The sequence below is a fragment of the Chinchilla lanigera genome, unplaced genomic scaffold (genome assembly GCF_000276665.1).
Source record: "Chinchilla lanigera isolate Chin_1 unplaced genomic scaffold, ChiLan1.0 scaffold00052, whole genome shotgun sequence".
NCBI lineage: Eukaryota > Metazoa > Chordata > Mammalia > Rodentia > Chinchillidae > Chinchilla > Chinchilla lanigera.
The window spans coordinates 7,061,525-7,079,810 of NW_004955453.1; the positions used below are offsets into that span (position 1 = coordinate 7,061,525).

Consider the following 18,286-nt stretch of genomic DNA (forward strand, 5'->3'; position numbering starts at 1 on the left):
CTGTTTAAAAAAATATGTTCTACATTTTTAGGTTCTTTACAATGAGCATGTATTTTCACAATCAGGAAAAAATATTAAAATGTATTTCACTTCAAATCAAATTGTTTGGTAGAGAAAACAGTCTTAACACGTTCACAATAGGGCCGTAATTTTTGTATCTCGCGGCTGGGAAGTTCTGAACCACCTGTAGGACAGTCATCCAAGTGCCACTGGTGGTTCGAGCCAGCAGGAATGTATTATAAGTTATAGGTGTTATGGCTCACACTTGTAATTCCAGCTTCAGGAAGGCTGAGGCACAGCCCCGAGTTCAAGCCCAGACTGGGCCACATAGTGAGTTTAAGCCCAGGCTGGATTACATAGTGAGACTCTGTCTTGACTGAATAAATAATGTATGTAAAACTTCATGAGAGCGTGAAATAAATATTATAGTGCAAAGAACAAAGAAACTGAGTTGCTGGGGTAGAAAAGCTGTGAGTTTTGACTTCTAGCAATGTGAAACAGGTGGATTTTTATTTCTTTTGTGGTTGTTTTTTTCTTCAAACCTACTTCTACTTCTTAAAACTGCTAGAAGTAGTTTTCAAAGTACAAATACAGTGTTCATATTATTTAGCTCGTATCTATAAAGTTGTTACTTTGATCTTTAACCACTCACCAGCCCAAGTATTTAAATAGAGGATGATCAAAAATTGCCTATTTTGTTAACTTTTAGAAAATGTAACAGGATAAATAAAGCGACAACTTAATCGCATGTATTCAATGTAAGAAATGACTGGCTGAAATGATACCTGCCCTAGGAACACTCAGGAAAGTCAGTTTGCAAATGAACACACTGCTCAAGTGATGTTCGTGGTTAAGTTGTTCAGTGATTAAATAGTCTGTTTTCTAACAGCAATTATTCTGAAGAGTTTAATTTCAATTCCCAAAACTTACTGCTCTAATTTAAACACATATTCCAAATGGTTGAGGAAAACGTTAAAATCTGGAAGAGGTTCATTTTAAAGTTAGGGAACTGGAAGCATCTGAATTCTCAAATGCCATTTAATAGCAGAACTTGACTAAACAGAAAATTTGACTCTAACATTTTTCAAAAAGTCCCAATCTTCACTTGTTAGCATGCCACTTAAGAAAAAAACGAAAAATTTAAAACTTGAATCTTTTCTCATTAAATAAGGGAACAAAGCATTAGTTACTCAAGGGGTGGGCTTAGGTCAGGGTGGAAATGCTTGTTCTTGATAAAGAAACCAAAGTTTTCTTCCACATTCTTGATGATTAATAAAAACAATCTGAACAATATAAATGTACATAACCAGGATGGGTTCATAACAGGTAACAGTGACCACTACAGGGAAAAATATGAGTGTGAAGAACTGGGGCAGGTCAGCATTTGTACTTTAAATATCTATCATTAGTAGGGTAGACAAAGTTCCATTCCACTGCTGTCTTAACACCAACCTACATGAACATGAAATTCAAGAAAGGTAGTCACATTCTTTGAGGGGAAAGGAGATTAAATACTACAAATACTGTCCTTTTAAAATGCAGGTGTCTTACAATTTAAAAAGCAAATACTAGCACTAACAAGCAGTTATTAATACACAGCTAACAGAATAAAAAGGTCATGATATAAGTGAAGCACAAGAATAAAAGAATGTAAACAGGTTAACTTTGCAATACTTCTGGTATCTTTTATGACAGTTAAAGGAAAGAAGCCATCCCAAACAGTATACAAATTCAGAAGTCTTTATTTTAAAAAAACTTCTTCCAACAATTACTTCACAATGGGCAAGAATTTAAGCATATTTATCATACTGCAGTATTTTAGAAATGAATGTTGAAGTCATTCTGTAAGTCTTCAACTATTACCTAAAAGTACCTCCTGTCCTAAGATTGGTTGTCAAAAATCTTAATATATTAACATTTTCTCAACATACCCTATTGGCTAGAAGCAACTCTTTCTTTCGAACTTTTCAGAAGATCCCTTGCTTACTGTTTCTAACTTTAAAGTGCACACATACTTTTAAATAAGTCATTAGAGCAAGCACTCCTCATAAAACCAAACTTTTCCAGAAAGCACACCCTATCCTCAACTAATGGTAAATATATCTGAAATTTCCGAACTCTAATCTGTGAGAAATCAGAATCAGAACTTTCAAATTATTACTCAATTTCTTCTAAAACCAAGACAGCTAATTTTCAAGATGTGATGAATATGTGGTTATGCTAAAGTAGACTTTGGCATATTTAACTTGTATTTTTTCTTCTTAAAAACAAGGTGTACTCTAAGCTAATGTAGATTAAAAAAAAAAAAAATGCACAATACCAAGAAATTGTAACACAAAGTTCCAAATCTGTACCTTTACAAACTCCAAGGGTCATGGGTAAGAGGGACCATAAAATAAAAGTTCAAATTAGATGGAACCTTATATATTAGTGAACTTACTGCCCTCACTGTTCAATTTATAAGCTAGAATTTCAATGCTCAATTTGAAGGCCTATTTTTTTCTCGTATGGAAGAATTTCTTAAATGGAAACAGGCTATATTTTAAAACAGCTGGTGAACCCCAAAATAGTTATTTCATTTAAAATTTCCAGTCAGACAGAATAAAGAGTAATCACACATGCATAAGGGAATTTTCATTGTAATAAGGTTTTCAGTTTAAAAAAGTCCATAAGCAGGGGCTGGGGATTTAGCTCAGCGGCAAAAGCGCCTGCCTGGCAAGTGCAAGGTCGTGAGTTCGGTTCCTGGTACCGGAGAAAAACAAACAAACAAACAAAAAAAAAAAAAAAAAAAGTCCATAAGCAAATATGCTTTCAAAGGGGCATCCATATAAGACAATCCTGAAGATGTTAAAACAATGAATTAAAGCTGGACATGGCAATATGGAAAGACAATCACTTAAAAAAAAAAAGTCACAAAACTGAACATTTAAACAAAAAAACAGTGGGAGGTATATATAGATATAAAATGCTAACATTTCTGAGGGACTACCCAAGAAAGGATATTCTTCTGGAATGTGGGAATAAGGTCACAAAAGGAGATGTATTTCTTTTACTTTAATACCCTGTGTACGCTGCATAATTTTAAAAAATCATAAGCACACATTATTTTAGAACATCCAAAACACTTTCAAAGTCTTAAAAAACCTGACTGCGCCCAACGCATTCTGGGAAACACTGACTATACAAGGTTAGTTCATAACCTTTGCTGCCTTTAGCATGATCGTATAATCAAAATTAGAAGGCTCCTTGGTGTTGTCTTCCTTTGTCTCTCCACTCAAAAATGAAGGGAAGAAAATGCTGAGAATTCAAAATTCAAATCATACTCTTACTGGTTACACAATAACTTGGAAAGTAACTGTTCAAGATTTCACAAAATCGATTTTAAAAACCTACATGATGGGCATTTTAGTCACCAACTGACATAGTTTATCCAAGATCAGTTTTTCTTTTTACCAAAGCCTACAACACATTCTATTTCCATTAAATGCCAAAGCCCTCTGTTAGACAAGCACAGCTTTCAAAAGTAGATTTAAACATATAATAAATTCTCATTGCTGACCTAAAATGAGAAGATGGATATGGGTCATCTGGTATTCATTGTTGGCAGAAGTCTCCACTGGAAAACACTACCATCAATTTTATGCAACTATTCCAAAATCAGAAGATAAGGAACCACTGGAAAAACCAACTCAAAGGGCCTGAAAAGCATCTGAGTATTTCAGAGTAAGAAAACTGGGAGGGGTCAGCTAGTGGCCACTTTGAGGACAGGCTCCAGGTGTTGGATTCAAAAGCCAATTTTTGAAATGCTGGGCTGAACAAATAATTCAGTATTTTTGAAATACTGTGCACACCACATTCAGAGAGGAAGGCACAAAGTATAACCTCTACATAAGATTTAGGCTCTTTCCAGTGCCTGATACAAGTTCAGAAATGAACTTTGTCTCCAAATGCTTACTGAATGAATTATTACTCACACAATAATATAAAACAAAATCTCTCAAGATACTGGATACAATCATCAAAGAACTGACAAATTTAAAGAAGGAATTGTGGAAACAGACACCAATTCTGTGCTGGAGCTGGCTTGCAAAGGTGTGATCTGCTGGTGTATTTTCCTTTTAAAGTACATTTCAGGACATCAGATGAGTCAGTAAAAGGAGCCACAGTGACAGTATTTGCAGACCAACTCTAAGCAAACACTACAAAACAACGTCCTTTTTCTTTTAAAAGACAAGACTGTTAAACATCTACCGGTACAACACTAGACCACACCACGGTCACAGTCTTCTATTCAAACACAACCATATAAACAGAAAGTTTAATTAATAACATTGCTTTAAAATATACAAAGAAAAAATTTAAATAATGAGCATTAATTCAATACAGTAAACAGGTTAATTTAATACAAATCTACGATCTTTTAAAAAGCCAATTTGAAAACTGAAGAGCACATAAACCACATCAATAAAGGTGCAATACATCACAAAATGGGAAACACTGTGATACTCTGGATGTGTCTTCTGTTTAAAATATGCTCCGCTATTTACCTTATTCTCAAGTACAATTAAAAACTAGAGAAGAGCTGAACTAATTTCATCAAATTATGAAAGAAAGTTAAGCTAAATGAGAATGTATCTTTAGGTATGTAAGATACAGAAACAAAGTTTCTAAAGATTAAAAAAAATCTACTCACACATAAATGTGATCTCATTTTAGTCCAACAATAAAATATTTACTCCAAACAGCAAAACTGTAACTGGCTTAACTTTTCTATGCCCGTGGATTTATTTCCAGTATTATATGACAGAATATTAAAAAAAGCAGTTAGCAAGTACTTGATATACTGAAAAGCCTTCCAAACCACACTCTACCATCACCCTTATTGTTACATTGAAATAATTAAAGCAACGCTAAGAAATTTGTAATTTCAACTGGAATTTCAGTTTTTCTCACCAAGCAAACAAACAAACGAAAAACCCCTTAGTTCAGGAAGTAAAATGTTTATTCCACAAGGAAAAACTGTTCAGGAAACAAATTTAAATTTCTCAACATGTGGTCTGCGAACCCTTGAGGGTTCACAAGATCCTATAAAGAGCTACACAAGGTCAAACTAGTTTTATAATATGCCGATGTTATATGCCTTCTGCACACGTATGATTTCACAAGTACACAGTGTAGTTTTCTAGAATCTCTGCTACAGGACATAAAAAAATCAAATGGGAATGAAAAAGCAGTAGAATAACTTCACTGTTTCTATTAAGCCAGAAATTAAAAGGATATGCAAAATGTAGAACAATGCTCCCTCCTGTTTTTCGTAGTTTTGGAGAAGTTACTTTACATAAAAAATGTTATCTACAATAAGCAATGGGATTACCATTACACTTAAAATGAATAAACGTGTTTTAAAATTATCTACTCATTTTAATAAATTCTAAAAGATACAAATTTCATAAATAAAAGCTATTTGGGGATCTTCGGTAATTTTTAAGTGTTATGGTTCTAAGACCAAAATGTTTCAGAACTGCTGCTGTAGATAAAGCAGCAGCTAGGTTATCCTCTTGATTTTGCCAATTTATAAGCTCTGCACCAAAGGAAATGAGTGTTGAGAGCACGGCACCTTACAGGTAAAAACTAATATGCTTTTTCAAATTTGCCTTTTAAGGAAGAAAGTACTAACCTAATCTCTAATTTCACAAAAATGTAGAATAAACATTTTCTATTTCAAAAACCAAAACAAAAAAAATACGCCTTTAAACCAAGTTCTTACCATTCTAAAAGACAAATTTCTTTCTTGGACAAAGACATAACAGGAAAAATTTGATTCAACCAGTAAACCAGGACATTTGAAGGTCTTCAGCCTTGTCACATTCCAGGATTAGTTTTTTTTAAGTACTCCATATAATTCTGATGATCTATATAAAGCTAGAAGCAAATCTGAATATAAAAGCCTAATAGAAGTTGATTTTTTAAACAATAATGATCATAAGAAAATCTACTTTAAAGCAGGGTCTCTTCTTAATCTAAACACTTGATTTTTTTTAAGCACTCATTAGAAATAAACCAATAAAAGTTCCTATTTAATTACAAACCTCAAGATTTACCCAGGAGGAAAAAAAAGTCTTTAGAATTATTTTGAGAATAGCTGTTTAATTTACCTCTTAGATGGAAAGCCTGGCAGGTTATTTGGGTAATGACCTACAATTATAACTTTTATAGATACGAATTTATTTGGACTTAATACAAGCTAAAACAGAAATTCCAAGACATTTCTTAAAGCTTTCCTTCCACGAAAAATGGGTTGAGGGACCTTGCCCTAAAACAGAAACATTTTAAGAGTATATCAACGCACACATGGACCTGTGTAACAACTGTTTAATTCTAAGAGGCATATTGCTCAGAAAAGGGTCACTCTGCTTGTCAAATCAGTTCAGGTAAGCCCTACTTTCAGTCAGATGTGCACCAGATCGCAAGTCCACAATACCAGAGATTTGTAAAACACTGTGACAACAACTCACACAGTCACCATGGCAAAAAGGCATTCAACATGAACAACTACTTGAGGAAACTGATATTCATCTCTTTTAATGCCAATGCTGTTCAAGGTTTTGAAGCATTTTAAGATAGAACTTTTCATATAGGTAATACATATTTGAATATTCAATTTCACCCTTTCTTGGTGGCAGAGCTACAAAAGACCACTGTCAGAAGACGATGTAACACGATGTCCTGTAAGCTGGGCTGGCTTCCCTAAACTACAAGTGACTGGACGGTGTATGCTCTGCACAGTCTTTTCAGTCTCCTTTCCAAGTCATCAGTTCTCAACTACTAATGTGCTGTGGGGCTAAGAAATCAAATAATCAAAATTATTTAAATTTTACATAAAAACAAATGTGTGTGCTCTAACATACAGACTTTATGACATATGAATTGCTCAGAGGCATTTAAAAAAAACAACTCCAAGTTTCTCAGTTGTGTCCTGTTTTGATGAGACTGCCAGATTATCTCTGGATGAATGAGGCTTTACTATATATAAATAAACAAATTCATTTGAATATTAACTAAAAGATACAACTAAACTTAGTATCACTGCCTTTTTTAAACAAAGTATTCCATAAACTTAAGATAACACTGGGTTCCAGTTTTTTCCCCAAAAGACAAACATAAACAAATGTCCTATAGATAGTATCAGTTTGTCCAAAAACGGGGGGGAAAAAAAGAAAAAAAAACAAAAACAAAAACAGGTGCAATCATGTCACAGTTAATACATGTCTGCTTCCAATACATTCAATGACAAAATTTAAAAATCAATAGTTAAAATAGGCCTTTTGCAGTCTGACAATTCAAGATCTTTTAAAAAATTTGTAAATACACATACATGCAAATTCTTCATATATACAAATTTCACAAAATTAACAAGTTGCAAAGAAATTAGAAGTATTACGGCAAATGTGACAAGCTACATTTAAATGCTTTTACCACTGACATATTCCTGAATATAGCAGTCCTAGTAGTTTTAATAAATTTTCTACATGGCCTTTTTATAAAAAGTTAGTCACTAGAAGTCTTTAAGAATTCAAGATGTTCTCAATTCACTACTCATATTTAAGGCCACTTTGGTAAAGGCATTGCAGCAAGAACACAAAACAATAGCATATTTTCTAATATTTATTTTTTTTTCCACCTGCAAACTGTAGCAAAACATGATCAGCTTTATTATGCAGACAGGTATCCCTCTACATTTTAAAAGAATTTAGGCATGTATAAATAGAAGAGCTCTTTAGAAAGGAAAAATTCAAGACTGAATAAAACCTTCCAATTTTTCCTTTGTAACTTTCCAGTAGTAATGGTTAAAATGATTTTAGTTCATTCATTCTAAGATATGACAGCACCTTAAAAGTGGCTGATCTATCTCCCCCAGTAACATTTTTCACATAACGATGTGTTAAAGTTACAAATACTGATATGCACAAATAGCTAATTTCTAAGAAAAATATGTACAGTACTGCAGCATAATGAATGTGGTATCTGCAATAACTTAATATTAGCCAATTTTTAATATACATGATACCGCTATCTTTTTCTGCCAATTCACAGGTTAAAAGTTGTCATGAGAGCCCTCTGTTTTGCACTTATTACCTGGTGTTCAATACACAATGCAGGCTTTTTAAAGACTTCTCTTGTGTTTAAAGCTAAGATCAGTGAAACAAGACAACAGTGCAAGAGGCGGAGCAATGTAATGTGACCACATAAAAGTTCGTTCCAGTAAAGTGTCTATATAAGGCTATAAGAAAGGATTGGTTGATGAGCTTCCTGTTGGGAATTGTCCTGTTGGTGCACCAGTCTAAAGAAAAACAGAAGACAAAATAGACAAATAAAAGTGGTGTGTGCACAAAATAAGAAAATATTAAACTGTACTTAATTTAATCCTATCAAACTTTTCTTACATTTAGAATTATTTTATTAGTATTGACAATATCCATCACTATTAACAGAGACAGAAACTTTACGTATCAGGGACTATGCTTTTATCAGCCATTATTTCATATAACTGTTCTACTAGATTCTAGGAACTTGGTCCTTTAAAAGAATAAGTTGTGATTCCTACGAGTCCAAAAAGGACTCTAAGACTCCTTTTCATACTGATTCACTAATCCATGGCCTCTACTAAAATGGTATTTTGAGAAAAAGCACGTACATTTCTTATTACAAAATAGCTCATTTACTGTCACTGTGTTGACTTGCAACTAATTATTTGTAAAGCTCAGATAAGGATGTCTCCATTTGTATAACCTTCAGGTGTTTTATCAGGAGAACACCAAATAGCACAGTCACATCCTATTTTGAATTTCACTTACCATAAAAGGATTACTAGATACTCCAGCAGCTGCAACTTGACCAAAAGGGGTCACCACTGGCTTTGTCTGTCCAAATGCTGCAAAACCTGCACCTTGTTAAAGCAAACACCAATTATAATCTCTATCTTCAAGATATAATCTGTTGCTTATAGTCTCTATATTTCTAGAAATTCTAGCCAGAGCAGCAAGAACGAATTATGAAGGTTAAGCTGTTAGGTCTCATGCTCTTTCAGATGCAAGTGACAAGCTTCTGAGGTTATGTTTATTTTTTTTTTCCAGTACCAGGAATCGAACTCAGGACCTCACACTTACCAGGCAGGCACTGTGCCGCTGAGCTAAATGGCCAGCCCCTTGAGGTTATGTTTTAAAAGAGCTTCACAGAGATCTGACATGTTAGTGCCAACCTGTCCCCGCTGTGTAAATTACAGCCAGTCAAGGGGATTTCTGATTATTTGTGAGAGGTTGTGTGGACAACACAATGGTTTCAATGAAAAAAACACAAAATTTCCTGGAAATATTGTATCATTTATGGTTCTTCCATGGACGGCATTTTAAAATTTTTATCTAACCACTTAGATAAAAAAGAAAACATAGCCAGGTGTGGTAGCTCACGCCTGTAATCCTAGCCCTAGGAAGGCTGAGGCAGGAGGATCATTGTGAGTTCAAGGCCAGCCTGAAGTGCATAGCAAAACCCTGTCTCAAAAAGACAAAAAAAAAAAAAAAAAAAAAAGAAATATTAAAAAAGAAAACATGTATTTGTAATTCCACAATAATTTTTAAATCTACGGATTTCAAAATTCAGCAAACGAGAAATAGGTTAAAAAAAAAAAATGGTGGAGTAATATCTCTTTTTTTTTTTTTTTTGAGACAGGGTCTCTCTATGCAGTTCAAGCTGGACTTGAGCTCACTTTGTACCCCAGGCCAGTCTCGAACTTTCAATGATCCTCATGCTTCAGCCTCCCGAGTGCTGGGATTACAGGCATGTAACACCAAGCCTGGCCCACCTCTTCTAAAAACAAGAAACTCCCAATTAAAGTGTAATCTACTTTTAAAACACATATAAATCCTTACATAAAAAAGCACACAGGAAACATTTTTGTGATAGAAAACAAATTAAAGCAAATACTCTAGAGGTCTATAAAGTTTCCTTTCCAAACCAGGGAACAGAGCAGAGCATGTATAATGAATTAGTGAGAAAGACACTGGTGATTCTGAAAAACATAAAAGAGTAACTTTGCTGAAACCAAAATCACCAAAGGCTTCAATTTTTGTATAGTAAACACCCAGTATATAACTCTATAAAGGCATTTTTAGGTAAGCCATTGTCTCAAACACTTAACATTATGGTATGTAAAAGATACCTAAAGTAGACCTGCAGTTAGCCAAATATTAGACCTTACCATTGGGCTGTTGAGAAAAAGCTGTCTGTTGAGGGAAAGCTGCTTGCGCTGGGAAGGCAGGTTGCTGGAAACTGCCACTAAAGCTGGTGGGAAGACTATAGGGAGCAGGGGTCCCAAACCCCGCAGGCATGCTCATGGATGCTGTACCAAAGGTTGCCGCTGAAAAAAAAAGAAGGACACATCAGTTACACTCAAAACACCAGTATGTTTCTAATACTTAATATTGTCAAGTAAGCACTGCTTACCTTGAAAAATGTTAAGATACACTTTAAAGGCATTGAAACCCCAAAATTCTAACACAGTAGTAATGATGAGCTTTAGTATTATAAACCTCACCGTAACCTAAGGTATTTTGTTGTTCTGAAACACAATGATAAAAATCAAATTACTAAAGCTGTCTTTGAAAGCCTGAGAAAGTTTCTCAAAGTAATTATATAAAGTCTACAGCAAGTCTCACACAGTGTAATTCATATGTAAACTAGTATACATGTTTGTTTTTAAGTTTACTATATTTTTTTATTTTCTAAACTGCTTGCCAGTGCTCGCTTTAGCAGCACACATACTAAAGTGTTTGCCATAATGTAATATGAGCATTGCTGGAAAAAAATTTTTAACTCTGAAAAAAGATCACTAAAAAATAAAACGATTTATGGGACACAGTCAGAGGCAGACCACTCACAACTATGTGGTTTTGTAACTAGAGTAAAAAACTAAAGCCAAAACAACCCCAATTACTCATCATTTATAAACCAATTCCAATTCCAGAAACACATGTAGTAGCAGAACACTGTGTTACTGCTGGTAAATATTTAATACAGCACCTTCCAGCTATATGTTCTAGGAAAGGACTCAGGGAAATAAGAGAAAATAAGGTTGCTTTAAATAATTTCTAGTAATTACATGATGCAATGGTATTTGCATGTTCTCAAAAAAAAAAAAAATCATTCACCAAATTTCCTGATCTTAAAAAAAGTTTACCAACTCAATCCCTGATCTATGATACAAAAAGTTCATACTAAAAATGTTCCATAAAGTGTTTCAATTTCTACAAAACTGAAAAACAAGTTACAGATGTTGCCCAAAGTAATGCTGCTCATAATCCTAGTTGTTACCACAATGCAACGTTACTCAATCTAACTGGATTATTAAACTTTTAAAAATTATTTGTTCATCACTGACAAGAAAAAAGGAAAAATAGGCTACTGGGAAGCAAGTGAAAGAATAAGCACATTGCAAGGGAAACGGGAGGGTTTCATAACAGACAATAATGCACTGACATAACTGACAAATCACTGTTCAAAAAAAGCACTAAAAAGCAAAAGTTGGATACACTTAAGCAAAATCAAACTCCATGGAATAATGTGGTAAAATGGTTTGGAATATCATTTGAAGTACTATGAATTCAAACTTAAGGAAAAGAATCAAAACAGCTATTAACATTGCATTGTGACCATGGAGGTAAGCAATAATGCTTTTAGCATTAAAACATGAATCACTACAAAGATTTTCAAGTAACCGAATACAATGCAATCTTGATGCCACACATCCATGCCCACTCCATTTTAAAACATGGAAAAACTTAATTAAACATGCAAGGATCCAGAAACGTAGCAGAAGCTTCCACAAGCAGGTAGACAAGTTGCTACACAAATCTAGAGGTTAGCTGTGGCCACCTACCAAAATGAGCGTGAGGAAACACTTGAGAATGCATTGCTCCAGAAAGGCCTTACGGAAAGCCATAAAGAGACCAATGTCAATTAAGTCACGGACAACTATTATTAAAATAAAAGTAAATGTTTCATTAAAGAATTTTAAAATCAGAATGTACTGTTGCCGGCTGGGTAGCATAAAAATATATTATAAAAACACATTCACAAAATGAGACTTTTTATTTCAACTATATTCATGACATTATTGCTCCTGCTCAAAGTGCAGTTTAAAATAATACCAAATAAAGAACACTGGTGAAGTCCATTTTTTTAAAATAAGCACTTTTCATGTGAAGACACAACTGTATCCATAGAAAAAGGCTTTGTAGGCATGATGAGCTACCCCCAAAAATACTATTTAGTATCTACAAATTTCGGAGACAGCACCTGAACAATGCCAGATAGTTTTATGTACCACTCAGTAACTAGAAATACCCAAAAGATAACTCGGTGCACTAAGTATAATGAGGGGGAAATTATTTAAATACAATTCACTAGAAAGGTAAGTGGGACACTTTCAGCTTAAAATGTAAGGGTAAAAGACAAGGAGAAAAAGAACACCGCAACTGGAATACATCTTACCTGGCATGTTTGAGGATAGAAGTTACACGTAAGTATACACAATCAGTAAAAGACAAACTAAGACTGTTAAGTACTTAAACTTTCTGTTTATCTTAACAATGTAGAATGGGTGGATTCTAAAATACGTTTCTATATATTTTCAATTAGAATATTTTTAAGACTAGCATAAATCTGAGAAAATAGTGATTAAGAGATAAAGTGCTTCTCAGTCTTGGTTCAGGCATTTTCTAGCTGCATGATGTTACCTAACAGCTATAAGCCTGAGTTTCCTCATTTGCCAAGGGAAGGAGGGGTGAGAAGACAGGGATAATAAGACCTCACACTTCACCAAAGCTGCTATGAAGATTAAATGTGTAACAGTGAATTAAGTACTGAGAGTATTAAAAAATATTTTTTCTTGATAACTTATAAGGACTTTTTTATACTATACTCTGAAAAAAGCTAATGGCTCTGTGATAAACAAGTTTGGTCATTTTACATTTATCTCCTCTCAGAGCACTCTAAAGGCTTTGAAAAGTCCTAATTTAGTAATACTAGTTAACTGTGGTTATTCCAGCATTTCCCATATGTATTTAGGCACACAATCCTCTTCCATAGAATATGGATAGGAACATCTCAAGCAACAGTAATTGTTAACCAGTATTAACCACTATATTAACTGGCACAAAAATGTCACCCCCATTCCATGGCCAAAAGTTCTGGAGTCCCAAACTGGAGTCTCCAATTTGTCCATTAAAAGTACAGTATGGGGGCTGGGGATTTAGCTCAGCGGCAAAAGCGCCTGCCTGGCAGGCGCAAGGTCGTGAGTTCGGTTCCTGGTACCGGAGAAAAACCAAAAAAAACAAAAAACAAAACAAACAAAAAAAAAAAGTACAGTATTTGGGCCGGGGATATAGCTCACTGGCATAAGCGCCTGCCTGGCAAGTGCAAGGTCCTGAGTTCAATTCCCAGCACCCAAAAAAAAAAAAAAAAGTACAGAATTTAAGGTTTCTTATACTTATATAATCAGAGTTGTGCAACTATTATCACAATCTAATTTTAGGTTACTTTCATCCCTTGTTAAAGAAATTCCAGACCTCTCAGCTGTTTCTCCCTATAATGCCCACTACTACTACCAACCCCTGGCAACCACTAATCAATTTTCTGTCTCTATAGACTTTTGCCTATTCTTGGCACTTCACACAAATAGAATCATAAATACAGAGGCCCTCTGTAATTACCTTGTTTTACTTAGAATAAAGTTTTTCAAGGTTCACCCATATTGGATAGCGCATGTAAGAATTTCATTACTTTCTATGAAAAAATATTCTACTATAGGCCCATTCAACATCTTGCTTCATCACTTGGTGATATATGGGTTATTTCCACTTTTAGCTACTATGTATCATGTCTATGAGTTTTTGTGCAGACTTATGTTCCATTCCTGTTGGATATGTTTCTAATATTGGAAATGCAAGATAACTTTGTTAACCTTTTCAAGGAATGGTCAAAGTGTTTTCCAAAGACATTTCAGCATTTTACATTCCCACAAGCAGTATGTGAAGCTTCTAATCACTTTCTTTCCTCAGTAATGTTTATTACTATCTGTATACTACAGTTATCCTAGGGGGTATAAAGTGACATTACCCGGTGGTTTTGATTTACATTCCCCTACTGACTAATGATATATATCTGTTTTCATGCTCACTGATCATTGCTACACCTTCTTAAAGAAATTTTATTCAAATCTTTTGCCTACTTTTTTAATTTGCTTAGTAATTTTACTATAGAGTTGTAAGGAATTATTTAAATATTCTGAATACCAGTCTCTTATTTTCCTATAAATAAAAATATGTCCTATACAGTCCAATATAGCTTACTTCTTAGGTTACTCGCTTTTTTCTCAACTGTCATTCTTTTTTGTTTGCTTTTTGCATTAATATTCATTTCTAGAGTTTACTAAGGAAGGGTAGGTGGGTCTATTGAATATTTAGATATAAAGAAGGAATACTACATAATGCTGGTATGTTTATGTTTCATGAATACATAATCAAGCTGGAATGGAAAACAGCATTAGTTTAGAAGCATCCTGGGCATTAATATCAGGTTAGCTATTACTTAACTTTGAACCCTACTTAAGCAAACTGATTACTATTTTTGTAAATGAGTTTTTATCTACAAGATAAAAAAAATGAGATGTGGCATCTAGTTACTACTTATGCAATCTTTCAGCTCTACAAGTTATTTCCTTGATTTCCTGCAAAAAAATTCTCTAAAGCCATTTGTTCACTTTTTCAAATAAGAGGGGAGGAAAAACAGGTCATTCATACACTGGCGAAAGGAAAACAACCTGTAAGAGAAATTTCCCAATTATTGAAAACTATTAATTAGATTCAATGATTGGAAAAATAATGCTAAATATCACTGAATCCTAAAATTAAAAAGGTCTTAAGCTATTTACATTAATCTCCTAAACGAAGTTCCCGTATGTTAAAAGAAATTTAAATCCCCAACATTCTGTAAATTAAAAGAAAAGATTAAAATGTGTATTTTAAGAATTGAATGTACTAGCCGGGGGTGGTGGTGCATGCCTGTAATCCCAGCTCTGGTGTTTAGCATAAACGGGGTAAAACTCGAAGCAGTACAGAGTGAGAGATGTGACTGGCTTGATATGAATCAAACAGGCCTGTGGGGTGTGCATGTGCAAGGGGTACGAATTAAAGGGAAAAAATTTACCAAAGAAAAGACTTAAGTATTACACCAAAACTGAACCAGGCTCCCACAGTTTCAAATATGTGAACACCCTGGAAGAGATGCACTAGAGTAAGACTTAATTAGAATTCATGTGACAAAGTAAATTATCTGATGCAGTCTTATAGGGGCTAAAACACTCACAGTAATGTTCTGCTAAGAATGAGTGATTGAAAGCTAGGCAGTGTGGCACACATCTATAACCCCACCACTTGAGGAGACTAAAATAGGAGAAAGGCTAAAAAGTTCAAGGTCAACCTATGCTACAGACAGTTCCAGGGAGGAAAAAGGTTGAATGACTGATAGCCAATAATTCTACAACCAGGCCCCAAATAAGTCAAAATTTCTGTGTTTAAGCTTTCCTTTTGCTATAAATTAGCTACGTAAGTCCAACGAAGAATCATCTCCATGTTTGGGATTCCTTACCTGAAAAATAAAAGCTCTGACCAGAAGAACAGGTACTAGACAATTCCTCTGAAGTCTCCCTCAACTGTTAAATCCCCAAATTTTATAAACTTTCAGCTAGCATTTGTCTTTACGGGCAAAACTCTTCTATTCATTTTCCATTCACTCCAGTAAAAAAGAGGTTTGATTTCTCTGGTGTTGCTCATATGCTGCCTTTCTGATAAGAAACTTTCCTCATTTAGTATTCCAAACTCTTTTATCCTTACCTGTTGCTCCTCTGGCATTGGTCTGAAATGGATTTGTAGAAGACGCCACAGAAGGACCACCAGCAGCAACAAATGGATTTGTGGAAGGCGTAGCTTCAAAAAATTAAAAAATATAGTATAAAATCCTAATGTATTTTGTACTCAAGATTTAAAATATTTGCTTACAATATTTATGAAATGAGGAAACATAACCTTTAGGATAATAAATTATTGCAGTAATTTATTATCAAAAAGGCTGTACTTTCACTAGTCTACTAAAGAAAATGCTACCATATATACATTTTTTCTGTAAAAACCAATACCTTTATAGATAGTTAAAGACGCATGTACCAGAAGCACATACCTCCAAATGGAGCAGGCACACTTGAAGAAGCAGGCTGAGTCTGTGTCGAAGCACCCACTGGCACTGTTCCAAAAACACTGCTGAAAAGTATTTTAAAGGGTCAATATTTTTTTTAAAAAGTGATCTGCCTACCAGATAGCTACAAAATGTGGAAACACTGAACATATCATATATTACAACAGTTCGGGCTGGGGATTTAGCTCAGCGGCAAAAGCGCCTGCCTGGCAAGCGCAAGGTCGTGAGTTCGGTTCCCGGTACCGGAGGAAAAAAAAAAAAAAAAAAAAACAGTTCTCAGACTGCGAATCTCAAGATGTTTACATTCTGAAAAATTAGAGACCCAATAACAACATATTTGTGCTATATCTATCAATCTGTATCACAAAGAAATTAAAGTCCAGATTTTTTTGAAATGTTCTTCAGATTTAAATACAGCCATGACACAACATATATATCATTAGCACTACAAAAAAACTAGATTTTGAAAACAAAAAAACTTAATGAGAAGACTAGCACTGTTTTTTATTTTTTGCAAATCCCTTTAACAGCTGATTTAATAGAAGACCCATGTTTCAAGTTGTTTTGATTGAAGTGTACGAAGAACAAATGACCTTACAAAGATGCACAGATGATGTATCAATTATATGTATAAATATAGTAAAAACTGTTTATAAATACCACTAGGACACTTAAGAAAGGTGAAATGAGTGATGGTTTTTGGTGCAAACAGTTCTAAAAACTAAGACTATAACACAATACTTTAGTCTTCATGATTGAAAACTATACCTTAGAAGTACATAATCTGACTACTGAACTGATTATCTGCTGAGTATAATATGTATATAATTGTCCATTTAAAGATGTGCACATACTCTTTTAATTATATTGTAGCATTCAAGGATGATAGTAACAAAATTTCTGATGCAAGAAAGAAAAAAATAAGATAATTACTCAATGATTACATTTTTACTAGCAAATTAAGCTCAATTTGCTCAGATTTAAAAACTACTCAATTATTTTTAAATTATATCCTCCAAATATTTATTTAACTATGTTATTCAGAGTTGAAAAAAAAATTAAAAGATAAAACAAATGCAGGGATGCCAAGACAAAGTACCTGCTAGCATTACTAGTGGAAGTATATGCATTACTGGAGGTGGCTGCAGAGCTGAACACGCTGTCTAATTCGGCCAGCGCTGCGTACTTGTCTGAAGATGCGCTTGGCTGACTAGGAACTGAAACCACAGAACCGACAGGAGCTTTACCTGTGGCCCCAAAACCACTCCCTTGATCACCACCTGGAAACGAACCCCAAAAAAAAAAAAAGTTACCATATTTGCAACAAAACAGAGGTAAACTTAAAGCTTTTCTTGGAGCTAAAAAATTAAATATACAGGATTCTAGACCTTACTAAATAACTTAAACAGTACTGGAGACAAGATTAGTTCCCATAGAAATCACTGTGGTGAAAATATAATTACTATTTCTGCAACAAGAATCTAAGAGTCTGTCTAGAATAACAGTCATAATATATCTAGACTAAAAATAAGAAATTCTTGAATCCAAGACAAGTGTATTTCACTGAAGTAAACATAAACTCATAAAATGGTGGACCAAATATGAACAACCTATTAGTATTACCATTTTCCTAAGATTTTTCATTAAAAAGTTTGAGATAATTTTAATAGAAAGCACTTACTAAGCACTTAATGTATGTCAGGCACTGCTGTAATATCATACAGGCAACAGTGCACAAAACACAACTCCATGAGTTCAGTGCTATTATCATTCTCATTTTGGAGATAAGAAAGACAGTCCCAGACATCAAGATGCATTATTCAGTCTAGCACTACTACATCCTTGCGCTATGCATTTTTAGCGACAAAATACTGACCTTAAGGCCAAAACTTGGTATAAAACTATAGTATAAAGATAATGGATTTAAATACCAAAATACTAATAGGAAATTGTTCAAACTGAATACATTATAAAAATTACC

At 34.1% G+C, this 18,286-nt stretch overlaps 1 protein-coding gene across 1 annotated transcript in view; it reads right to left on the reverse strand.

The window, feature by feature from the left end:
• Positions 1-4,984: 4,984 nt before the first annotated feature.
• Positions 4,985-18,286, reverse strand: part of Agfg1 (ArfGAP with FG repeats 1) — a gene marked incomplete at its 5' end in the record, with an annotated part of 61,370 nt that continues 48,068 nt past the window's right edge. The window contains 7 exon segments of the mRNA XM_013519948.1: positions 4,985-8,341; positions 8,856-8,947; positions 10,256-10,414; positions 11,933-11,980; positions 15,948-16,040; positions 16,291-16,370; positions 17,405-17,585. Of these exon segments, the coding sequence (XP_013375402.1) occupies positions 8,282-8,341; positions 8,856-8,947; positions 10,256-10,414; positions 11,933-11,980; positions 15,948-16,040; positions 16,291-16,370; positions 17,405-17,585 (713 nt within the window).